We start from the raw sequence: 26,054 nt of genomic DNA on the forward strand, positions 1-26,054 counted from the left end.
AAACCTATAAAGATATATAAACGTATTGTCACAACCAGAACGGAATCAGGACCCAAATGCCTAGTATTAACCACAAGTTTATTGATAGAAAGAGGAAGGGCAGCGGGAAGCAAGCCGCTCGCGCAATCGGACCGTGATCCGAGTACAGAAGTGGATCTTCCGGAGCGGGAGATGGAGAGAAACGAGGAGATCAGGAACGGACAGGTGGAAAACGGGTGCAAATAACGGGACAGGCGGGAATCAGGGTCCAAATGCTTGCCTTGTAACAACAGAGGTTCGCTGACGGACTGACAACTGAAGAGTGACAGTACTGGGCTTAAAAAAGGACAGGGAACCAATCAGGTAGCCCGCAGAGGCTGGCGCCAAACAAGCGGGCACAAGTAATACTAATCAATAATCATGACACGTATTAAGGTGTATTGGGTGTAAAATATAGAATGTAGTATAAAATGCACACTTAGACCATGTTTTCCCTTACAGGCACAGTCATGTAAAAACGATCCGACAACATGTGCTGTTCGAAATATTTTCGTGAAGTGTGAGGATAATCTGGGACAGGTGAGTGGTGATTGGACACACCTGTGCTTAGTTCCAAACATAGCAGGCGCCCTCTGGTGGAAGGAGGCATACCTGACCCTAGCAAATAATATTCATTATATAATATGAAAACTCAGCGAATATGCAAAAGAAAATCCCCTAAATATGACGTTAAATGAGAAAGAACTTTAATCTGAGTAACAACTGAATATTGTTTTACCTCCCTCTGCCTCCCCCTGCCTGTGTGTCACTGCTGTGTTCTGTCACCAGATAAGTGCTAAATGGAGACTGTTTACATTAGCTTGATCTTGTCAGCTGGGACGGAACTTTTTGTCAGTGTTGAAATCAAGGAAGACTATTTCTTGTCAGACTTATCGTATACCTGTCAACCTCGGCCAAATGCTCCCCCTTATCAATGATTGCAATTCCTACATGATAATAGACAGCTTCTTCCCCAGGGGGCATCACCACCCTAAATGAGCACACAAAACTGTGAAAACATTTATATTTCGACTTATTTTCACTTCTTTCTCCTGCCCTTTTTCATTACTTGGACAAGTCTCCATGTTTGCCTAGTTATCCTGACAGTTTGTTCAAAATATTTTTTTATCTTTAAAGTCTTTTCTACATATGTACCCTGGAGTACCATGTTTAGTATCGTTACATACAATGTTTCGCAACGTTGGTATCAGTGACAATAATGACAATTCAACAGTCAAGTCAAGTCATGTTTACTTCAAAAGTCATGTTTACTTCAAAAGCCCTTAATTACAAAAACTCAGACTCTAGAGACCATCATCCTTTTTGTATCTAAATCCATCCAAATAAATACTTAAATGGTTAGAAAATAAATGGTTACTTTAAAAATAAAAACAAATGATTTAAAATAAGTGACATAAATATACAAATACATAACTCAATAAAATGGTTCCATTAAATAGTCAAGTTTACATGGAAACAGACCCATCAAATAAAAAAAACGAATTAAATTAAAAAAATAAGAAATACATCTAAAAAAAAAGGAAAAATTGAAATTACACAATTTTAAATACCTTTTTAATTAATTATAGCTAACAACAAATAAATGGGAGAAAAATACTCAGGCACAATGCATTAATAAATAAATTAATACAAATAAATAATAATAAACTATACAAAAACAACACAGCACCTATTTACTTACTGCAATACAGATTATGTAGACCAGGGGTCAGCAACCTTTTTGGCGTGGCGTGACACTTTCAAATGTCCTTGTAAATCAGTGTGCCACACCAAGATTAATGATTTGCACAACATTTTTTTAAATCCAACAGAGCTGTCATTTTACACCAGTCCGGTTATACGACATGGATATACATTTAAATCGTATAACTGACCAATTTATCTTCCACTTGTTCGTTGATAAACCAAAAAAATGAATGTGTGCAACAAGTGGAAAGGCCTGTAGCCATCCATGATTTCAACTCTTTACCACAAGAATCAACCAGAATCAACCATTCTTCATCAACAATGAACTACAATCAAAAAACAAGTGATATGGACAGCTACCATACCATTTACAGTGTCTGAAACTCAAAAAGTAACAAAAAGTTACCAGACACCAGGGCAGACTATGAAAAGTTGCCTGCCGAGCCATAAAATTGCCTGCCCCATTTTTCACAACTTGAAACACAATAAGACGACTAATCAGAAAAAAAACATTGTTGCAAAGTATTATGGATTGATAATCAGAATATATAACAGAGCAACACTTTAAAATTAACTTCATTATAAATGGTAGTACTTATAACATTCATTGCATGTATATGACATCGCTGTTTTCCACCTGTCATCAGTATGTACCTGTATTTACTCATCTTTATTCATGCAATGTTTGCGTTGCGTCGTCTGCTACAAGCCACTTGACCTCCTCTTTCCACGATGCTTTGAATGAACATTTACGTTTTGTAGCGTCATCAATTTTGTTAGCTTCTTTTGAATCTTTCTTCTTGGGCTGAGGTTTTGGCTTGATTCTTAACCACTTATCAATTTTCTTGTGTTCTTTCTGCGTCTACTTTTGTTAAGATTTGTCAATTTAATAGCGCTCTTACTTGTGATATTGCGGTAAGATGTTTTCCATTGTGTGACGTCATTACGCACGCACCGTATTTCGTTTTCATTATTAATTTGCCACAGGTTAACCCCTCGCGTGCCACTGCTGGCACGCGTGACATAGTTTGCTGACCCCTGATGTAGACTAAAAACAAAGATAGATTGTGTAAAGAAGTTTATTTTATCAAATTTAAAATTACTTTGGCATATTTCTTAATTCATTCTCCATTTGCAGTAAATTCAGTGTTTCTTACTATACATAGCAGCGTATTTAAAAAAGGAAACATTTCCAGTACACAATATGAAATGATCAAAATGCGTTGGGAATGTATAAGTTGACAGGTACAGGTATGTTATCATGGGCAGCAGATGGAGTTGTATACATTGTTTGTGTAACATTTCTTTAGATGTGCAAAATATAATCCAATTCAAAACCTTTTGCCATCCTCTCTTCAACTCGAATCTCTCGATGTCAAAGATCCATCTCCTCTGTAAAAGATATGAAAACCCCGGTGACTGCTGACCAGCTCTAGACGGCAATGACTCCAAGTAAACATCTGTAGTGCTTTGAAAACAACAAATAAATAAATAAATAAAATCCTCAGAACATACAATTTATCTTGCTGGGGTTGTACTTTTTCCCATGGCCACCAACAGAAAAGCGGCTAACATTAGGTGCAAGGCCAGACCCCAGTGACGTTAAGGTCTTCCTCAGAAATGTGGGAAATGGCTAGCATGCTATCTGTTTAGCTGCGGGGTCACAAAGTCAGATGTCAAATGTGAGATTGTCCCCAATTGCCGTATAGATAAGGAAAGCTCTGAGTCAGGCTTGCTCAGCCAATTTTATGGTATCCGATGTATTCAGTGAAATAACTTTAAACAACCCCCTTGACGGTTGAACTTCTCACTTGCAATGTTATGATTTGGTTCTGAGAACTGTACAGTGCTGTTTACTCTTTCTCTGGAAACGAACGGCAATTAGCATGAAAAGAGCTGATGTAACCTGCAGTCCACCAAAAATAATATTTTTGCATTCAGACCGTGATCGGTTTTGTTGATCCTGCTGGCGCGAGAAAATCAACACACACGTAGCCATGACTTTCCATGTCTGTGTTGCTACAGTGCCTTGCAAAAGTATTGGCCCCGAGAACTTTTTGACATATTGCCATATTTCAGGCTTCAAACTAGTGTCAGGACCAGAACGGAAACAGGACCCAATTGCATTATGTTTCTCACAAGTTTTATTAAAGGAAAGAGAAAGGGCTGCACCCACGATCCGGCGTTCACTAGGCGCGGGAAGCAAGTCGTTCTTGTACTCGGATTGTGATCCGAACACGAAAGTGGATCTCCCGTAGCAAGCGATGGCAGTGTCAAGGACGGAAAAAACAGTTCGATAGCCGGGACAAGAGAGCAAAATCGTGGTCGGGATCAAAAACGGGTTGTAACCGGTGACAGAAGAGAGCAAAAACGGGACAGGTGGGAGTCAGGGTCGAAAAAGGCTTGCCTAGTATACACTGAGGTTCGCAGACATACTGACAAAAGGGGACAAACAGGAGTGGGTACAAGTACTGATCGGGAGCCAATCAGAGTCCGAGCCAAATGAGCAGCCTCAGCTGAGTCACATCAGTAATCATCAGTAATCATGACATATAAATTAAAGAAAACTCAAAATATTTTCTAAGGATCAACTACAGGTGAGACACTTTCATGAAAAGAAAACAAATTTACTCAACATTTTATATAGTGCTAACAAAAAAAATATTGCGAAGAAGATGTTGCAAAAGTATAATCCCCAGTGAGTTCATATTTTTTGGGTATGTCTCTATAGGCTTTGCACATGTTGAAAAATGAATATTTGCCAAGTTTTTAAAGTTTGACAGTAATCGTTTGTGCTCAGAATCTTTCACATCTTTCCACAAATACTCTATAGGATTGAGGTCTGGACTCTGGCTTGGTCCATATTACACATTGATATTGTTAGTTTTAAACCATTCCAATGTCAACTTTGCTTTATGTTTAGTGTTGGTGTTCTGGTGGAAGGTAAACCTGCACCTGATTCTTCGGTCTCTTGTTGACTCCAAAAGTTTCTAGCATAATTGCCCTGTATTTGGCTCCATCCATCTTACCATCAACTCTAACGATCTTTCCAGTCCCTGTTGAAGAAAAGCAGGCCCAAACCATGATGCTGCCACCACTATGTTTAACAGTGGGGATGGTGTTTTCAGGGTGATTTGCAGTGTTACCTTACGCCATTGGTCGGGAACCTTTTTGACTCAAAGAGCCATAAAAGCAAAATATGTTAATTTTATTTTAGGAAAGAGCCACACCATATAATGTGAGACAAATTTACTAAATTGCTAAACCCGCGCCCCAGACAAAAGCTTAGTCTTCAGCACATTTATTTTTGATGATTTGATAAAAATTATGAAAAGAAAATAATGCCAGAGCCCGTGTCCCAAAATCAACAAACATACCACTTTAAACTTGTCTCTTTCTTGCAATTACTCAAGATCGGTTAAACTCATTTTGACCCTTTTTTCCAACATATTGGTTTCAAAACCAGATGCAAGCATTTATTTTGTAAAAAGGTCACACCATTCTGAGAACAGGGAGCCTGATGTGCTTACTTTTGGCGCAGACGGAGTAGGGCGAGAGATGGGAGAGAGTGCTTGCACTTTTTGCATAGCCCCACCCATCCCTCCCACTCACCCAATCAAATAACTAAGTTCTCTTCCGGTGTTTTCGCATATTTACAATGTGTTCCGTGGTTTCATCAAAAAGTATCCGAACACTAAAAACAGATTATATAGTGAGCTTTTATATAAAGGATTCTTTAGCGTTGTACAGCCAAAACGAGTTTTATTTTGTGTGGCACCTTGGCTGTAAATCGTAGTGAAAACGTGCCCTTTATATTCTGAAAAGTACTACTCATTGAATTAGCTTTGGTTTGGCTTTGCGTGTGTCAGTACAGGATTAATGGCTCAAGTTTTGAACGAAATGGAGAAATTTTGCATGCAATTAAATTTGTACTCACAGAAAGAGCCATATCTGGCTCGCGAGCCATAGGTTCCCGACCCCTGCCTTACGCCAAACGTAACACTTTACATTCAGACCATGAAGTTGAATTTTGGTTTCATCTGACCAGAGCACTGTATTGCACATGTTATTTGTGTTTCCCATGTGACTTCCTGCAAACACCATATGGGCCTTTTTATGGTATTATTTCAGACTTATGCAGATCACGACTAATAGTTGTGTTATGCAGCGATAGTCGCACCTCAGCAGTGTATGCCTGCAGGTCATCCAATGTGAACAATGTGAAGTTTAGAGGAACGGCCAGGTCTTGATAGGTTTGCACTAGATTTATGATCTCTTCGTTTTGATTATATTGCTCGTTTTGATTATATTGCTCGTGCAGTGCTCCGGTAAATGTGTAAATGTTGCGAAATCTTCTAGTATCCCATTCCTGCTTTGAACTTTTCCGCAACTTTTTCCCAGACCTGTGTTATGTGTTTGGTGTTCATAACGGTGTCTATTCTCCAGGGTCTCGTTTACAGACCTCTGAGCCCATCACAGAGCAGGTGCATTTGAACTGAGACTTAATGACCCACACATGAATTATGTTTGTCATTGTTGGTCATTTCTATCAACTTTGGATGATTCAGAAGTAATCAGGGAACTTCTGGCTTAGCTGAGTGAACAGTGGGCCAACATTTTTTCTATTTTTTCCTCATTGTAAACATAGCATAAAATGTTAAAATAATTTGGTTCCACTTCACAATTGTATCTCACATGTAGCAGATTCCAAGAAAACATTTTCAGTTTGTTAGCTTAAGTTTCGCACCTGAATCTGGTAAAATGATAAAAAAAGTTCTTGGGGGGGTTAAATACTTTTGTTAGGATATTGTTTTTCAGGAAAAAAGGGAACATTTTAAGATGAAGAACAAAAAATTGAAAAAACGAAAGCAACGAAGAAAGAAGCAACTAAGAAAAATACCAAAATGAGAATAGCAATAATAATAATAATAATAATGAAGAAAATTAAGGCAATCACCAACTATCCATTCATCCATTTTCTTTTGCTAATCAGGGGCTGTGTCGCAGGGCAGTACCTTCAGCAGGGAAGCTTACACCTCTTTATCCCCATCCAATATGTCCAGCTCTTTCAACAGGATCCTGAGACGTTCCCTGGACAGCCTAGAGACTTAGTCAATCACCAACTAGAACATAAATAATAAGTAGAAGAAAAAAATGAATTTGAGTCGAACTTGGGGGTGCTTTAGCACCCTGCAAAATGGGCTTGTTGCGCCCTTGAGGTGAAGAAGACTAATATAATTGAAAAGAAGTGATAACAAAGAAAATGAAGAAAACTTTAAGGCGAATAAGAAAAAGCAATAAACCATCACGGAGGAAATAGTGTAAACTAGACAATTCCCCCGGCAATTGTAAGAGTTGTGATTGATCTGGCAGATGTTGGTAGCGCTGAGTTGTTAGCATTATGAGTTAGCATAAAGTTTTTCACTCAGAGAGATGTATTTGTAATTTTTAACTTGGTTCTGTGGGGGGACTCAGCCAACATTTTTTACAGCTAGCATGAGTAAGCATAGCATCAACCTCTCATCGCTAATACTTGAGCTTATGCTAATGCAGTAATACTTTGCTAGCGGCGCACATAGCTGTTAGCATTCTCTCGCTAGCATCCACTCTTTGGAATTCACCATTTACCCATGGTTAAAGGTAATGTGGGTCGGGCCCCCTCAAACCACCCTGGACAGTCCCTGCTTACTATGACTACCCTTTGGAAAAGCCCTCGTTACCATGACTACCCATAGAAATGAATGGGCCCATGTATTCCGGATGGGAGAATCTCAAAAGCAATCACTCTGGATGGGGACTTTTTTTTGGTCTCCGGGGCCCCACAAACTTTTTTTTTCAGAAAGCAAAAATGAAAGAGTCACTTCTGTTGGTTTATGAGAAAAAACAAATTCAAGTTACAAAAAAAGGAATTAAAAAACAGAGAACATTCTCACGTTCACGTTGATGTTTTTTTTCCGCAGCTTTTTAATTTTGGTGATAAATGATTCCCATTTGGTGAAAAGGAACGTTCCAGCATGATTTCAAAAACATGCGCCAGTTGAAATCGAGGCTGCAATCACAGTTTTATAATTATGCTAGGAGTGAGTTCAGATACTATAATAACTCATTACTTTGCACTCTGTACTTTGTGGCATCAGTGAGTCAAAAACTATGTATTTCATAATGTAAATATATAAAACAAAAATCTAAATCTGTATTGGATGCACAATCGCAGAGCGCATCTTGATTTCTGTTCAAACCGCTGAAGTATGCCTTTTTGGCCTAAAATAAACTGCACTCTGTGGCCGCGATCCAAAATCCCCGGTTCACTAAGGAGGAGCCTTGCATGGCTGACGCCGCTATCTGTGTGTGAATGGGTAATGTGTGAAGTATATGGTAAAGCACTTTTAAGGTCGAGAGAGAGAGAGAGAGAGAGAGAGAGAGAGAGAGAGAGAGAGAGAGAGAGAGAGAGAGAGAGAGAGAGAGAGAGAGAGAGAGAGAGAGAGAGAGAGAGATTTGATTTGATTAGATCTTTTTCTGAACTCCTCTTATAAATTTGTACTCCCTTTCTAAACACTGTACACTAAGGCTGAAAAGAAAACTTCATTGGCGTTTTTTTATGTTAATGAAAATAAAGAAAATCTTAAATCTTACGTGAGCACTAGCGATTTGTCAATCTGTGCGCCCTGGCCTTGTGCGTCATGAAGCCACGCTATCTCTCCCTAGAAGCTCTGCCCACCGTGACCTTATTTTCCCCGGACCGACCTCCGACCTCGAGGACGGCTGATGAGAACCTCCCATATCTGCCGGCTCGCTCGATTGGGTGGTCAGCCCAGTACCAGCACATGACAGGTCAGATACCGTGGGAATCCCCGCAGGCGTAAAACCCAAGCCGGTGCGTGCCCGCGATGAAACGCTCTCGCATAGCCGTGTTTGGGCTGCGCATTGCAGCGAGAAGCGCTCCTAATAAGTTCTGCATGGCCAAAATCAGCAAAATGCCCTCACCATGCGCCCGAGCCAGCTTGCCAACAAATACAATCAAAACCTCGGAGTGAATTCACATTTTATCAGTTTTCTAGGGAACGTACCCTTCAATTACTCATTGGGACAGCTTGGAAGTGAAGGGAATCTTTTCAATATCAGTCAAATGTTACTCATATGCACTAGGCATAGAAAAATGTTTTCCAGAGTCAGATAATGGGGAACCAAGTAGCCCCGTAAGAACATCTGAGTAACCTGTGGAGAGTTTTTTCTAAATAGCTCACCAATATTTCTGTAAAGTTGAATTCTAACTAACATGGTGGTTGAGTGGTTTAATTTACTTCTAGTTGGTAATCTGGTAAAAACATAGTAATAAGATAAGGTATTATATTATAAATGTATATCAAAATGGTAGCCCTTCGCACCAAGAAGTAAAAAAAAGTAGCTTTCAGCTTCAAAAAGGTTTTTTACTTGACAAATGTAAATAGGAAGGGCTTAACTGCGATCCCATCCATCCATCCATCCATCCAACTCAAAGCTAGAAAGACAGTTAAATGGTGGATATCTATTTCTGTTTTAAATATTACAAGCAGAATGCCCGGGCGTTGCCAAGCATTCTCCTTGGGCGAGGTTGTTGGGGTTGTTAGTGAGCCAAGCCAAAAGTGCCACTCCCTGAAAAAGAGCCGTAGTCTGATCACAAATTGCTCTTTCGAAAAAGACCCAGCGTTGCAAACACGCGAGTCGAACAAACCCTTCTAGGCAGCAATGGCTCAGTAACAGCTTGCAGAAGTACGGCTTCACACTCCGCTGTGAAAGAAGCGCAATAGCTACGAAAGAAAAAAAACTCCCTGCCTCACTAGCTCTCACCACCAATGAGTTACGACTATACGAGCACCAGCTCGGTCCAATGGCCAATAGTAACACAGACATTTTGGCAAACCACAGCCCGCAAGTAGAATTTCTGGTGTTGTGATTCGAAAAGTAGAAGTAGCCAAATGTGCCAGGCACCCAAAAAACAGACTAAGATAGGGCGTCACAGGACAGGATTTATTGAAAAAAATGATACCAAGTAAAATTGTGAAACCAAAGCCCGAAGGAAGTCTTGCAGGATGTGACGAAAGGAGTGGTGTACGTTGGGCGAATGTGGGGCTGGAGACACTGGTCTCCTGCAAAGAGGAAGACTAGGAACTAGAGGAGCGGCAAGGTGTTAGCAGGACATTCATCAAAATTAGGAGATGAAATCAAGAACACAAATTCAACAGATGAAACGTAGATCGGCTTCTACCTACCACAGCTCCAGCCGCTTTTGAAGGCTGCAGTCTTGTTTGCAGGCTTGAAGGCTGGCCTAATGGTGAGCAGGGGTGTGGCATAACACCACATTTATGATTTTTGGGGGATTTATTGGGGTTCCCTTGACACAAGAAAGACCTAGTGAAAAACATTCCCAGAGCTCTAAAGTAAGACTGTGTAAATTCTCACGAAAATTGGTTCAGCCGTTTTGGAACCTATGAGCCACATACGAACACACACACACACACACACACACACACACACACACACACGCACACACACACACACACACACACACACACACGCAGGGATTTATAAATACGTTTAGATTTATAAAAAAAAAAATCTTAAAAAACAGCTACAAGGAATATGTATTGGAAGTGATGAATTTGAGATAATATTTCAAATGAAAATATGAGATCATTTAGCTCATTTAATTTTTTCCGTATTTTGTTATATACAATGTTTCCCTCTTTACAGGAAAAAACGATTTACAGTATTGTAAGATAGGAGAAAGAACACTTAAAAGAGCCAAACCTTCTGACATAGGGCCCTCTTTTTTTTCTTGGGTCGTGCGCAACTGTGGGGGCTACATGTGAATCCCTGTTTTTTGTCGTAATGGGAGCCATTAGGTCAAAGGCCTGACCAGGACCCGTTTATCACAGTCAGGACTACGTGGCCAATGGAGAAATGCCAGGGGTGCAAGAGGAGGGGGAGTAGACTTTTTTTTCAGGCATTCACCTCCAGGAAAGATCCCATCCAGGATCACTGTCACCCATGGGCAAACAGGACGTCGCTGATGCTATAAAACCGTTGAGATGAGCACCCAACTAAGCAGGACCCTCCACATTAGCGGGACTAAACGACGATAAAAAAAGAAAGAGGATCTGATCTTCTTTATCCTTCTTTCATCTCTTACCTATTTCCTGCTCTCTGAAAGCCAGAATGGCACCGTCAACGGCTTTTTGGGCATGCATTCTTGCTATCACCATGACAATGAGCAAAGTCCATTCTTTGAGAAGGTAAGAAACTTATCTTTTTACATTAATTTGTGATCAATAACAATCAAGATTAGTATTTCTCAAACGTAATTGAGCAGAAGCAGACTATTAAATGATGAAATCTTGAGGAACGCTGTTCATCGAGAACATTTGAAAAGAATTCCCGGCAATAATTTCACGTTTCAAGCTTCATTTTGCCTAAATTTACCGCAGACTGAAATCTCTACATACGAGCTTAATTAGTTCTGGGACAGCATCTGTTTCTTGAATTGCTTGTGAAATGAGGACATCTTTCAAGCTCAGACCTCCTTATCCACAGCCCTTTCATCCAGCTTGATTCGCAGGATGCTGAGACGTTCCCAGGCCAGCGTAGATATGTAGTCTTTCAAGCGTGTCCTAGGTCGTTCTCAGGACCTTCTGCTAGAGAAACTTGTCCGAATACCTTCCGAAAGAGGTATCCATGACGCATCCTTATAAAATGCCCAAGCCACCTCAGCTGGCTCTTCTCAGCATGGAGGATCAGCAGCTCTAAAATCCCTTTCGGGATGACAAAGCTTCTCACCCGATCTCCAAGTGAGAGCCCAGCTACCATGCTGAGGAAAATCATTTCAACCGGATGTATTCAGGATCTTGTTCTTTCGGTCACGGCCCACATTTCGTGACCGTAGGTGAAAGTCGGATTGTAGATCGACTTTCAAACCAAGAGCTTTTCCTTTCGCCTCAGCTCCTTTTTCGCCATGACAGACCTGAACACGGTCCGCAGACGCTACACCAGGCCGTCTGTCAATCTACCTTCCATCCTACCCTAAAACCTATCATAAAGCTCAAAAACATGGTCTCTAAGGTGCTGATCTTTATCCCAGCTGCTTCACAATTGGCTCAAAAACGTTCCAGTGAAAACTGAAGATCACAGCTTAAGAAGGCCAACAGCACCACATATTCTGGAAAAAGCACACAAACAATGCTGGGGCCTAAAAACTAGACCCCTTCATGCCACGGCTGTGCCTAGTAATTCTGCACGCAAAAATTATGAACAGAATCAGTGACAAAGGACCGTTTTGGCTGAGTCCAACTTCTGGAAACAAATCCGACTTACAGCTGGCAATGTAGACCAAATTGTGGCACCGGTCAAACAGGAACCGAAAAGCCATGATAAGACTGTCCGCTACCAAATACTTCAAGAGCTCCCTCCACAAGAATCCCTGAGGAACACGATTGAATGCCTTATCCAAGTCCACAAAACACGGAAAGACTGGATGGGCAAAATCCCATAAACCCTCAAGGAACCTGTAATGTGTGGGCCGAGAAGTGTGGTTCTTTTTTAACAGCATAGTTTTTTTCCTTTCTTTCTTTTACTTTAATGAAGGGAAGCACGGCGTAAACTCTTTGTTATCTGCACTCACTGCTTCCCCTTGCCAGAGCGCATGCCATTATTTTCTTTGAATTTCTGAAACCAGCCATAGCTGGCCTTGAAATCCATTCTGGTTGTACCCAACAATGACTATTTCATGTTGACACTGCCTCAAGTTGTGGATAGATGGTAACTTCTGTTCGTTGTAATTGTATGTCCCGCTAACTTCTTGTCACGTTTCTTAATAAAGAAAGTATCTCCTGTCATGAATAGAGGTTCACATTTTTGAAAGTACAGCCACACCCCGGGTCAGTTTTATAGGCTTGATGACATATTTACGTTTCAATAGCGTACAAGTAGGAGATGTTTTCGATCGTACTGCTTAACAGGGTCACGAACACAAAACACATTTGTCTATTATTTCCTGCTTTGTTTCATCTCATCTCATCTCATTAGCTGCACCGCTTATCCTCAGTAGGGTCGCGGGGGTGCTGGAGCCCATCCCAGCAATCATCGGGCAGTGGGCAGGGGACACCCTGAACTGGTTGCCAGCCAATCGCAGGGCACACGGGGACAGACAACTCACTCGCTCAGTCACACCTAGGGACAATTTGGACCGGCCAATCCACCTGAAATGCATGTCTTTGGAATGTGGGAGGAAACCGGAGTGCCCGGAGGAAACCCACGCAAGCACGGGGAGAACATACAAACTCCGCACAGGAAGTCCGGTAGCTGGATTTGAACCCACGCAGGAGGTTCCCACAACCTCAGAACTGTGCCGCACACGCGCTAACCACTGCGCCACCGTGCTGCCTTGCTTTGTTTCAATTATTTAATTATTTTCTTTCTTTTCTTGGAAAACAATCAGAATTTCCTTTTACGGAACCCACTGCTAGGGTCACAAAAAGCCACAAAAGCTCGAAATATACAAATCATGTCGCTTTTGGAGAAACTTGAAATTGAAAAAGTAATTTGTGCATACGAAAAGTATGTTCGTAAAGCTGTTTGCGTACAATTGGTGTACGAACTTAAGTTATTGACGCACAGGCACACACGGGAAGAAAAGTAGAACACAATAAACGATGAAAATCTGCAAAGTAGCAAAACCGTGGAAAGTAAACCTGTATACAGCAAGGGATTCAGCAGGGGTGGCCAAGCCAGTCCTCAAGAGCCGAATGTCCTGCATGTTTTTAGAGTTTCTCAAATACAGGGGAGTCCAATCACCTGGATCATTATCAAGCTCCCACACAGCTTGCTAGCAAGCTTAATATTTGCATCACTTGAGTTGGAGAAGAGAAACCTCCAAAACTCGGAGGACATGCAGCTCTTGAGGACCGGGTTTGCCACCCCTGGATTACTGTGTATGAATAATGCTGGCAAAAAATCTAACGCAGTATATACTGCCAAATACTGATATGGATGAATGCTACAATTAGCCGGCTTAAAAAGCAAATATACTGAAAAGTGGTATGCTTGGGCAATTTTCTGCAGAACACTAAACAAGCTCTCCTGGCACCCTAGTGTGCCACGGCACACATGTTGATAACGCTGCTTTAGATAATGATGGTCAAATTTGTGAAACAAAAACACTGCTTAGGGGGAGGCTAAAGAACAGCCAGTTTACGCCTTGGAGGCCAAATAAAGTTGGAATCAACGCTCACTTATATCCCATCAATACAGTATAATATTTGTTTATCATGGTGGTGCATATATTTTTATTGGATGATACTTGCTTCTATTTAGAAATGCTATTCAGATAAATAAAACAGATCGCATGGATACTCATAGTATTGACTTTCTATGTGTTTCCAGTAGTATACTTTAACTTTTTAAGGGGAGAAACAAACGGTAAAACATTTTACTAATCCAAGGAAGAACATTTACAGATTGTCAGTATTCTTTTTCTTATGTTGGTTTTTTCTTACGTTACGTTAAGTCAAGTCACGTTTAATCCTAAGATGTCTCAAATTTCATCATCCCCTGATCTTAAAACAAGCATGCTGGCAAGGAAAAACTAAAATCTTAAGAAGGGGCCTCACAAGTGGTAATCCCCCTTCTTGTCAGGACCAGAACGGAAACATGACCCAATTGCGTGACGTTTACCATAAGTTTTATTGAAAGAAAGAGGAAGGGCTGCGCCCACCATCCGGTGTTCACTGGATGCAGGAGGCAAGTCGCTCTCGGATCCGGACTGGGATCCGAACATGGAAGTGGATCTTCCGTAGCGAGCGATGGTGTCAGGGACAGAAAAACTGGTCGGTAGTCGGGACTGGGAGAGCAAGGATTGGTCAGGGTCGGAAACGAGTCGAAAGCCAGAATGGGAGCGTAGACGTAGTCGGGGGCAAAAAGAGGTCGTAAGCCGCGACGGGAGAACAGACATGGTCAAGAGCAAAACAGTTCCTAGCCGGAGACAGACGGGAGCAAAAACAGGACAGGTGGGAGTCAGGGTCAAAAAAAGGCTTGCCTAGTATACACTGAGGTTCACAGACAGACTGACAACAGGGGACACACAGGACTGGGTTCAAATAGCGACAGGGAGCAAATCAGAACCCGCGGCAGTTGGCGCCAAATGAGCTGGCAAAGCTGAGTCACATCAATAATCCTGACACTTCTAGGATGACCAGGGTGCAATGGATTTAGCATTCGGTAACAGTACACAAAACATAGTGAACATCAATAAGAGGAAAAAATAGGTAATATGTTGTTACTGTACTTTTTGTAGATTTTGTTACCTAGGATGTATGAAATATGAATCAAAATAAAACAAAAACAAAAAATAAAATCGTAACAAAAATAATAGAAATTATACCTGAAATCATTTGAACTGAAAGGTACTCCAAAATATTATATACAAAATATTATATATATATATATATATATATATATATATATATATATATATATATATATATATATATATATATATATATATATATATATATATATATATATATATATATATATATATATATATATATATATATATATATATATATTATAAGTATTATATATATATAGGTATTTTTGGGGCAGCACGGCGGCGCAGTGGTTAGCGCATGTGCGGCACAGTTCATGTCCTGTGAACCTCCTGCGTGGGTTCAAATCCAGCTCCAGACTTCCTGTGCAGAGTTTCTATGTTCTCCCTGTGCTTGCGTGGTTTCCTCCGGGCACTCCGGTTTCCTCCCACATTCCAAAAACATGCATTTCAGGTGAATTGGCCGGTCCAAATTGTCCCTAGGTGCGAATGAGCAAGTGAGTTCTCTGTCCCTGTGTGCCCTGCGATTGGCTGGCAACCAGTTCAGGGTGTCCCCTGCCCACTGCCCGATGATTGCTGGGATGGGCTCCAGCACCCCCGCGACCCCACTGAGGATAAGCGGTTGCAGCTAATGAGATGAGATGAAGTATTTTTCTTTGTTTTTATTTTTATAGTTTTATAATACACTGTGCTCAAGTCACTCCAGTCAATTTGTCCACCAAAACCAACTCTGAACTAATCTGCGGATTTAGGTTTTGCGGGGAGGTTCTGATCCCCAAAAACCTCAATAACTAAGGAAATACTGTATCTTCTGTTATTTTGTTTTAAAAAAGCTGTTTTGAAAATTGATTAAGAATCCAATGCCTCAATAAATCCAATACATCCTAATATGTTCAACCCTGCAAGGGTTTTGTTGAATGCACAATAAAACTTCACAATGCCCAAAAAAAAGCTGTTTACAACTCTTCCTTCCAGCTTTGGCTTCATACCATTATTGATGTTAGTAATTAGGAACACACAACTAAGCGGACTGCATTTTATGAGCGGCTAACGATGAACAGCATATGCCAACAACATATATGTCAAACTACAGGCCCATTGGCCACATCTGGGCCCATCACCAGGGTTTTTAAGTTCCCTGAGATGTTCTCGATTTATTATTGTATCATACTCCAGCAATTATTGTTTATTTTTTTTTTACTGCACGTTAGGTTTTCGTGGGTTTGATTGGGTTCACTGGACCTGTGTTTTTCATCCACTGTGCTGTAGCCCATTGGTGCGCCGTAAGACCTCATCTTGTGTGCCGCAAGAAATTACCATATTTTATGGACTACCAGGCACACCCAAATTGGCCAGCAATTGAAAGTGGGACTTAAAGACCAGAAAATACAGTTAATAAAATTGGGAAAGCTTAATTAGAATGAAAAACCTTTTGTGTGTGAATTAAATTACAATATTTGTATTTATTTATTTTAGATTTTTTTTGGGGGGGGTGATATCGGATTTCAGTTTTTAGTTTATGTTCTATGAGATATTTTCTAAATATTTTTTTATATTCTTTATCTCATCTCATCTCATTAGCTACACCACTTATCCTCAGTAGGGTCGCGGGGGTGCTGGAGCCCATTCCAGCCATCTCCGGGCAGTGGGCAGGGGACACCCTGAACTGGTTGCCAGCCAATCGCAGGGCTATATTCTATATATATTTCGCCAAAAAATCAAGCTACTATTCAATATGTATGATTTTTTTTCACTACTTATCGGAGTCACTGTAACATTCATCCGTATCAGTATGTGGCAAGTAACTATTTATTTTCTTTGAATATATTAATTATCTGCCCATGAAGTCGAACAAGGGAATATAGTAACTTATTTTGTTTGATGACCTGTTTAAAATTGCCTCAAATAACATAAAATAGAGTAGAAATCTCATAATTTTGTTAATTTTAATTATTATTTCATTATTTAACCAAAAACTTAACAGAAAAAGTTGATACTTAGTGTAAACAAAAAGGTAATAAAATAAATCAAGTAGAGTAAAATTGATGCTCATCATTTTACTCACTATTCTCTTATTTTGACATCGAACACAAAAAGAAAAAAGCTATTTTTCTATAAAAACAAGATTAAATCAAGTACAAAAAACAGTTAAGAATACAGTAAAAGAAAGAATACACAACTACAGCAAAAATGTGTCCCTAAGTTAGAGGACCTATATTACCTCCAGGTATCAGTCATGAAAACGTCATTTCCATCGATTTCAGTAGGTGGTATTACATGTTTTTTTGTTTTTATTGAACTTTTTACAAACGAATTATCTTCTCTTCAGGTAGTTATTTGAAATATATTTAATTATATAAAAATGAATAAATTAAAGTAAAAATATTGCTCATGATTGTCCTTTTTTAATGTTTTCTTATATACAAAACAATTTAAAAAATGTATTAAAATAAAGTCTTGTTTTACTGACAGACATTTTTAGTATTAATTGTGTTATTATTTTCCTGAAAACAAGGATAAAAATGTAGTAAAAACCAACACAGGTTGAAAATATCATTAAATCTGAAATAACGGTAACCCAAATAAATAAATGATAATGAACACTGCATTATACCAGTGTTTTACAATTTTCTTGAGCCAAGGCACACCTACTTTGGTTAAAAATCTCAAGGCATAATGTTTAATTTTCCATCACCAGTTTCATGTTTTTTAAAGCCTAAATTACCATATTGCCTAAACTAACAGTATAATTTTTTTTCCCCCGTTATTTGTCATTACCATATCTCAGGAAATAATACAGGTTATTGATTGTGATTTATAATTATACTGTCATTTTGGATTTTACTATATTTTTAAGCTGTATTTTCAAGTTTCATTAGATTTTTCCACTGTTATTCTGTTTTTCTGGCGGGCAGATACTTTACTAAAAAATGTCCTCATAAAATAAGGACAAATACGAGCAAGATTTTTACTTTAATTGATTTATGCTATAAGTGATTGAATGTGTGGGCAGCACGGCGGGGCGGTGGTTAGCGCGTGCGCGGCACAGTTCTGAGGTCATGGGTTCAAATCCAGCTACCAACCTTCCTGTGCGGAGTTTGCATATTCTCCCCGTGCTTGCGTGGGTTTCCTCCGGGCATTCTGTTTTAATCCCACAATCCAAAAACATGCATGTCAGGTTAATTGGCCGGTCCAAATTGTCCCTAGGTGTGACTGAGCGATAAGTTGTCTGTCTCTGTGTGCCCTGCGACTGGCTGGCAACCAGTTCAGGGTACACCCTGCCCAGTGCCCGATGATTGCTGGGATGGGCTCCAGCACCCTTTGCCACCCTACTGAGGATAAGCGGTGCAGATAATGGTAATTGAATGTATTTCTCGGTATTACCTCATGAACCATCACCACCTTAGTTTAAACGAGCATAAAAAAATATACATCTTGTGACCATTTAGAAACATTTCTGTTGCTGTAAAATGTTATTGCACTTGCAAGACATGGACTTTCACAACAAAACTGAAAAATAAAATCCAGGCCATGGAGGTACGATGCTTCAGAAAACTTCTAGGAATCAGCTACTTAGCCCATGTGACAAACAAAACGTTGAGCAACACCATCAGAGGGCACATTGGACCCTACGGAGAACTTTTGTCAACTCTGGTATGGTCACGTCAGAAGATGAGGAATACCGAAAAAGAACTCAGCCAACATCATCCAATTTGATCCCCAGGATGCTGAGGCGTTCCTGGCCCAGCGTAGAAATCTAGTCTTTCAAATGTTTACTGGTGCCAACTTTCCCGCGACCCCAAAATAGGCCAGGGACCATGAACAGTGGAGAAGGTTGTCCAGAGTTTTCTCCCCTTTGGTGCACCGACAACCCATGCAGTAAAGGGAACCGTGAAAATGATAATACACTGCTTTTCATCGCACCATTGTTTCAATGCACTCTTTTCTCATTGCACTATTATTATAATTTAGGCCACTTTCCAAGCACTTTATGGTAAATATTTTTTGCCTATTTATCCTAACAGCCTTTAATATCATTTTTCTCTTTAAAGTCTTGATTGCAGGTTTGCCTTGGAGTGCCGGGTCTAACCTCTTTGCCTACAATGTCTCACTGCGTTGTTCTCTATGACAATGAAGACAAGTTAGTTCAAACCAATAATATAAAAAGCAGAGGTGGGTAAAGTGGCCAACATCTTTACCCTAGTAAAAGTACTGTTACTTCAGAATAATATTACTCAAGTAAAAGTAAAAAGTAGTCATCCAAATAATTACTTAAGTAAAAGTAAAAAATGAATTAGTGTAAAAAAAAATCTCAAGTACAGAATAACTGTAACTGTCGGAATGTCGTATTTAATGTGCTTTTTATAAGACAACCACGGTTCCCCACAAGTGGTAATCGCCCTTCCAGGATGACCAGGGTGCAATAGATTTTGCATTGGGCAGCAATACACAAAAGATGATGAACATCAGTAAGAAAAACAGGTAAGATGTAAAAATCTGTCCAGACTGCATGACAGCCGCACTATCTCAAGCCTGTAAAATTGTCCAAAAAGTCCATGACAGCAGCGAAGCAACTTTCCATCATTGCCGGCTGGTCAATGCAGACATTGACATGCTTCTGGTCCAAACAATGGCATGCCTTCTTGCAAAGACAATACAAGAAAATTTCCTGGGGCACAGGAGACAAGGTCTCATAGCACAAAGGTTGAAAAACACTGCTCTAGAGTACTTGCGACAATGTATAAGTTTTCAACATTCGATGAGTTTGGACCTCGGATTGTAACCATATTTTTATTTGGCTTTCTGTCCAGTTGACATTGAAATTCCTGACCTTCAGCAAAGTGCAACATGTTTTTATTTGTATGTTTTTTTCTTCTGGTTTTCGTCTCGAGTTTTGACCCCCTCCCCCCCTCATCTATTCTGGTTCCAGAATAAGCTTGAAGAAGATGCCTTCTATCAGGGAGACGCTGCAGGAGATGGGGGTTTCGTCAGAGCAGGTGTTGACTGAGCTAGCCCAGATGGGCTCGCACCACCTCGGCAACGGAACGGCCCCCACCCCGCTGACCAATTATTTGGATGTGAGACAATTTTGCGTTGAGGAATTTGTACAATGTGTTCTCTTGGTCCAGTGCTTTTTAATTATCTTCCTTTGTGCCCCCCTTGGAAACAGAAAACATCTTGTGCCCCTCTAATATACTCCCTAACCCCCAACATGCAACTTAATATTATACTTTATTGATACAATTGTACACCTATGCATCACACTGTATCTACCATAACTTATGAGAAAATAAAAAAGAAATACAGACCAATTTATAAAGAATATTTGCTTAACTGTAAGAGCAAAGGTTTAAACCGTAACAATAAAATTAAATCCTTAAACTAAATGACTAACCATGAACTGACCAACATTAACTCAGGGACACAATATTAAATGAAACTTAACCGTTTCATTGGACCGAAGAATAGTTTTTAGTTTTGCAGCACTTGTCTAATCCAGCATTAAAGAGACCGTGTCTAAAGCTGCAGGCGGTATCAGTTCCAGCCTTCTCTGCTATGGTGTGTTTTTTGCACTGACACATCCAAACCATAGGCAATTGCTGCCCTTATTAAGTGATAAGATGCCTTAAAAACACAAGATGGCACAAATTTACTCACAGCAAGACAGAGTATGTCGACAGAAAACAAATATATTTTGTGTAAACAAGTTTGTTGTAATAACAACACAAATAACACTGACATTTTTTTCAGCATCTTCCTCAGTTTGCTCTCCATATGAATTAAATTTGGCGTTGCTTATTATAAGTGAATAGGTTTCCATGGTATCACATAAGAATCCGCTACACAAAATATAAGTGTTGCGTTTCACGGATGGACCCATGTGGGGGGAGCAGGAACTGAGATAAAGGTGTTTGAAATAAGAATGCTGTTAATTAAAAAAAATCAGGAACAGAGTATCAAACAAGGGGGCACAAAATAAATCGCCTTTCCGAACAAAATCAAGCCTGAATGAGTCCAAACCCAAAAAAAAAGACAGAAACCGCAAATACAAGGTGCAAGGAACAAAGTAGCAAAATAACAATTGGCCATGGAACTACTCAGAAATGTCCAAACAAGAAGGAAAAAAAACAAAATAAAACAAACCTAACAACAACAAAAACAAGTGTGCACAAAGCCTCTAACAAGAAAAAACAAATCAGAGGTAGGAATGACAGTGTGCTCTCCAAAATGTCATTATCATGGGTCAGAATAATTGTGTGGTGATTATGTGAAGTTTGGTGACACTTGTTCCCATTTCCAAATCTGTTTGGCGCCCTCAGGTGTGTGGTGGTGGCCCAGATCCCGACAATAAGCGAGTCCTGATCCTAGATTTAATAGTGGGGTGCGACATTTGAAAACTTTGTTACTCTCTGACGATATCTCCTGGCTTAAAGTCACGATTAGGCGGCCTGATTTGCATGCAAGTACATGCATCTCCTAGAAGGTTTGGGTTGGCGTTTGGACCTTACGAGAAGCAGGCATTTTCTTACTCTAACCATTTGTATGCTTCACTGACACATGGAAATTAAAAAGAAAACAAAACCTGCACTCCCCCTACCACTCTTTCCTCGAACCGAATGTGTTCCACAATGAAAAATAAAGCATTCGGGGCTCTATAAAGTCTGATGGGCATTGTTAACACATACTTAAAGTGACCAAACCAGAACCGTTTTCTTTTTTTGCCCAGCCTTTTGCAAAGAAACGGTAAAGAGGAAAAAAGAAAAGGATAAAAAAGAAATAAAAAAGACAAAAAGGGGAAAAAGAAAATATACTGAATAAAGATGGGGGGGAGTAGAAAAGATATTTAACTTTAAACCTTTCAAGTACACCTCATACGACGCACCCCACCTTTAAATACTTCCACTGAGGTTGGAAATCTCATCTCAGGGGTCATTCTACAGCTCCGGGGCCCAAATAAAAATTGCTCTCAGGCCTGCGTATTTCTTTGCTCATGGAGTCTAGGGTGAACCAGCTCAGAGCAGGAACATAGGGTACGACTTAAAAATTACCAAAAGTGTTTAGTTATAAAAGCGATGAAAAGGGTTTGCCATTAAAGAGCAACAAAAAAGTGAGAATATTAAAAGACACAGCTAACTGAAGAATGCTAATGAAGCGTTGTTTACATGTTTGTGTCCATGGCTTAACAAAGATAAAACAAATGCGAACATCCACAAAGACATACCAAATGTCAAGATTTGGAAGCTGACCCACTGACTCGCAAACAATAAACGCTTGCGTCATACTGTCAGTAATGGATTTCACTGTGCAGATGGGGATTTGAAAGCATAGACATCTATTTTTGTTTTTTTGTGGTTTTTGCCTTGCAGACACAGTACTACGGAGAAATCAGCATTGGTTCCCCGGCTCAGATGTTCAACGTGGTTTTCGACACGGGCTCGGCTAATCTTTGGGTCCCGTCGCAAGGCTGTTCCCCTTTCTCCACCGCCTGCTGTGAGTGGCGAAAATGTGGGTTTCGCGTGGGCAAGGGTTCCCGGCAAGTCAGTCAAACCATCTGTGACCTTTCAGTCACTCACAACAGGTATGACGCCTCCATGTCTCGCACCTACATGGAAAACGGGACGGGGTTTTCCATTCAGTACGCCTCGGGGAACGTCAGGGGATTCCTCAGTGAGGATGTGGTTGTGGTGAGTGCGCAACCTCTGTTTCAACATACCATGAAAACAAAATATTTATGAGTTCTAAACCCCTAAGCCGCAAGTATATATAATATAGAATGGGCCGCAACATTTTAAATGGTGCGTTTGTCAAAATGAGTTAGAAATGAAATGGACTATTTTCGTCCTTCTCAAGGGGCAGGCATCTTGCTACTTCCCTTAATGACGTCACCAAATCAAGGTGCACTTGTTTTCCGAAGAATAGCTGTGATTGGCCCTTACCTGAGGCCTGAGATATTTTTACGTCATCTTCATTCGAGAAAACGGTCGCTACCTAAGATAAAAACAAATAATATTACAACAAGGACAAAAAAGAAACTATGATGTAAGAAAAACAAATGTACAATTAAAACAATAACAATAATTAGTGGTACTTAACATGAGCGGAATTATTTGCCAACAAAATAACTATGTAAAATAATATATTTAGGATTTTTTGTTGTTGTTGTTATTTACAATAGCGACCTTTTTATTTTCTTATTTCCAGATTTTATTTTCAATTTCTAAACATATAACAGTAAACACATCAAGCAGTGTTGATCTGCCAGCATTGAGGGAAAATAAATTGGAATGTGCATACATACCGTAGCTATCTATATATGTATAAACAATATAACTATGGTACTTGAAATTAGCAGAATTACTTTCCAACAAAATGAGTATCGTATTTTACAGACTATAAGGAACAGTGGATAAAGAGACACACCTCCTTAAAAGCCCACTGTAAAATGTTTTTCATATATAAGCACATGGAATTAAAACAACTGTAAGAGTTTGGGTTGCAGTTAAGAAAGTCAGGAAAAAAAACGTATTTTTATTGAACATAAATATTTTTAAAAAAACGGCCCGTTGCCTGGCTGATAGACTGCATTTAGCTGTTTGGAGTTGTCGGTAGTCAGTAGGTGCAGCACCCAATTTGGCTGGCAGCGGGCGTTAGAGAACGAGCTAAAGCAGGCCACACGAAGGCTGATGTTACCAATTTTGTTGGTATTTATTTGGGGTGCTTTTACACAAAACCTAGCCAAAGACACTCGTGGAAGCCCTCAGTACAACTGTGTATATTTTCACGAGAATGGGTTCAGCCGTTTTCGAGCCTATACGTCACATACAAACACACACTCACTCATACGCTGGAATTTTAAAAGTTGTTCAATTTAAAGAGGCAAGGTTGTTGGGGCCGTGGTTTATTGAAAAAAAAAAAAAAAAAAAAAAAACACTAGGGAGTGCCAAAGAGCTGTATGACCGCACGAAGCTCCAGAGCCGTTTGTTCATTAAAGCAGATGTTTATCTGTTTTGTTGGTATTTATTGTGGGTGCCTTGACACGAAACCTAGCTTAAGACACTCCCAAAAGCCTACTACTGTGTGAATTTTCAAAAAATAGGTTGAGCCATTTCAAAACTTGTAAGCCACATACGATGCATGCAATCGAGATTTGTATAGTAGCCTAAAATAGATAGATCTGGATTGTCCACAAAAATGAATTAAATCATTCATAGATGGTTACCGTATATTGTAGGATTTCATCATAAGCTCACATTTTAAAATGTAATTTACCATATTGTCTGTGCTATAAGGTGCACCTGATTATAAGGTGCATCTTTAAAATTCTGGCAAATATCTTTTTTAGATACTACTTAAAGTCCAAAAAATGCAATACATTTTTCTTAAGAAAATGTATTTTTGTACTCATCTAAAATGATTGTTTGTTTTTCATTTCCCTTTACTTCTATTTTTAGACTAGAGTTAAACAAGAAAAAACGTTGTGCATTACAAAATAATATATAAAATGAGCTAATGTGTCTTTATACAAAGTAAGAAAATGCTACTTGGAAAATCGATTCATTTTTCTTATTATACTGTTTTATTTCTTACTAGCGTTTTTGCAGGGTAGTTTTCCTAACCGAACGCATTTCGGCAAAAAGGTGTGGCCATGTTTTAGTTTCTCAATGTAGATAGAGTAACTGTTAAACACTCATCCCAAGCCAAAGTCTTACTTTCCAAGATCTACATCAATGGCAAAGGGTAACTCCCTTGACATTTTTAAACACTGCTTTCCTGTAAAAAGACCACTATGAAGGAGAAATCTACATGCAAGTGCATTCTGAGGAGAACAGTGATTGATTTCTCCTTGGGTGGTTCTCTTTTCTTTTAAGGTCGGTGGAATCCCGGTGGTCCAGGTTTTTGCAGAGGCCACCTCACTGTCTGCTATGCCTTTCATCTTTGCCAAATTTGATGGTGTCCTGGGCATGGGATACCCAAACGTGGCTATTGACGGGATAACGCCCGTTTTTGACCGAATCATGTCTCAGCATGTGCTCAAAGAAGAGGTCTTCTCGGTTTACTACAGCAGGTACGTCCAGGTTAGAGTGATCGTAGGAACAAATACTTTCGGAGAATGAAAACCTTTTCTTTAGTTCATCAACAATTGCTAGCGCCAGGGGTCAGTGTTGGGCGTTATTGAAAAACAGTAATTAGTCACAGTTACTCGTTACTTCATTTAAGAATTGAATTGTCTTTATTGTCATTGATATCAAATTGTGAAACATTGTATGAAACGAGATTGGACATGTAATAAAAACTTCAAAAAGAAAACAAGACAAAAACCTATCAAGATAAAAGGCAGAAACAATATTTATGAGGTAGTGCCTAGAGCAGACCTGGGCACTCCGGTCCTGGAAGGCCGTATGTTCTGCATGATTTTTGAGGTTTCTCTGATCCAATACAGGTGATTCCAATCACCAGTATCGTTAACGAGCACTTGCTAGCTTGCTAACGAGGTTATAATTTGTATCACCTGCGTTAAAGAAGAGCAAACTTCAAAATCTGGCAGGACGTATGGCCCTCCAGGACCGGAGTGCCCAGGTCTGGCCTAGAGAATGGCCTAAGTTATAATAAAAGTGCAATATTGAAAATAAAATACAATAGTGCATCGTAACGTAACTATAGTGCAATGAAACGGAGTGCAATACAATTACCAGCAAAAAAAAAGAGAAAAGGAAAACAAAATAAGTCGCAATATATGTTTTTACATTTTGTGCACTCGTTTCGTGTGGTGATGGCCCTGAGTAGGAAGCCAGTTTGTCCTCATTTTGAGGGACCTGTAGCGCCTACCAGAGGGCAACGCGTCAGTCGGTGGTCGGGTTGGGAAATGTATTTTAGAATGTTGATGGCTCGGCTACACAGTTGCCCCCAAGATCAGTGCTTCTCAATTGGTCTGACTTGAAGACCCACTATCTGACCCTATTAAAGGTTGCAA

General features: G+C 39.8%; 1 protein-coding gene across 4 annotated transcripts in view; it reads left to right on the plus strand.

Annotated features, from left to right (window-relative positions):
* Positions 1-26,054, plus strand: part of ren (renin) — a 37,513-nt gene that overhangs the window by 1,352 nt on the left and 10,107 nt on the right. The window contains exons 2-7 of one of the 4 annotated variants that reach the window (XM_088330065.1): positions 481-558; positions 8,431-8,556; positions 20,013-20,160; positions 22,450-22,573; positions 22,649-22,767; positions 24,952-25,148. In XM_088330065.1, coding sequence (XP_088186191.1) covers positions 20,029-20,160; positions 22,450-22,573; positions 22,649-22,767; positions 24,952-25,148 — 572 coding nt within the window. In that variant the 5' untranslated portion in view covers positions 481-558; positions 8,431-8,556; positions 20,013-20,028. Of the gene's footprint in view, positions 1-480; positions 559-8,430; positions 8,557-10,767; positions 10,998-20,012; positions 20,161-22,449; positions 22,574-22,648; positions 22,768-24,951; positions 25,149-26,054 lie in introns of those variants that run through there. The other 3 variants (XM_088330066.1, XM_088330067.1, XM_088330064.1) reach the window with 3 other exon arrangements.

Source organism: Urocampus carinirostris, chromosome 3 (genome assembly GCF_059441175.1).
Source record: "Urocampus carinirostris isolate Australia breed hairy pipefish chromosome 3, RoL_Ucar_1.0, whole genome shotgun sequence".
NCBI lineage: Eukaryota > Metazoa > Chordata > Actinopteri > Syngnathiformes > Syngnathidae > Urocampus > Urocampus carinirostris.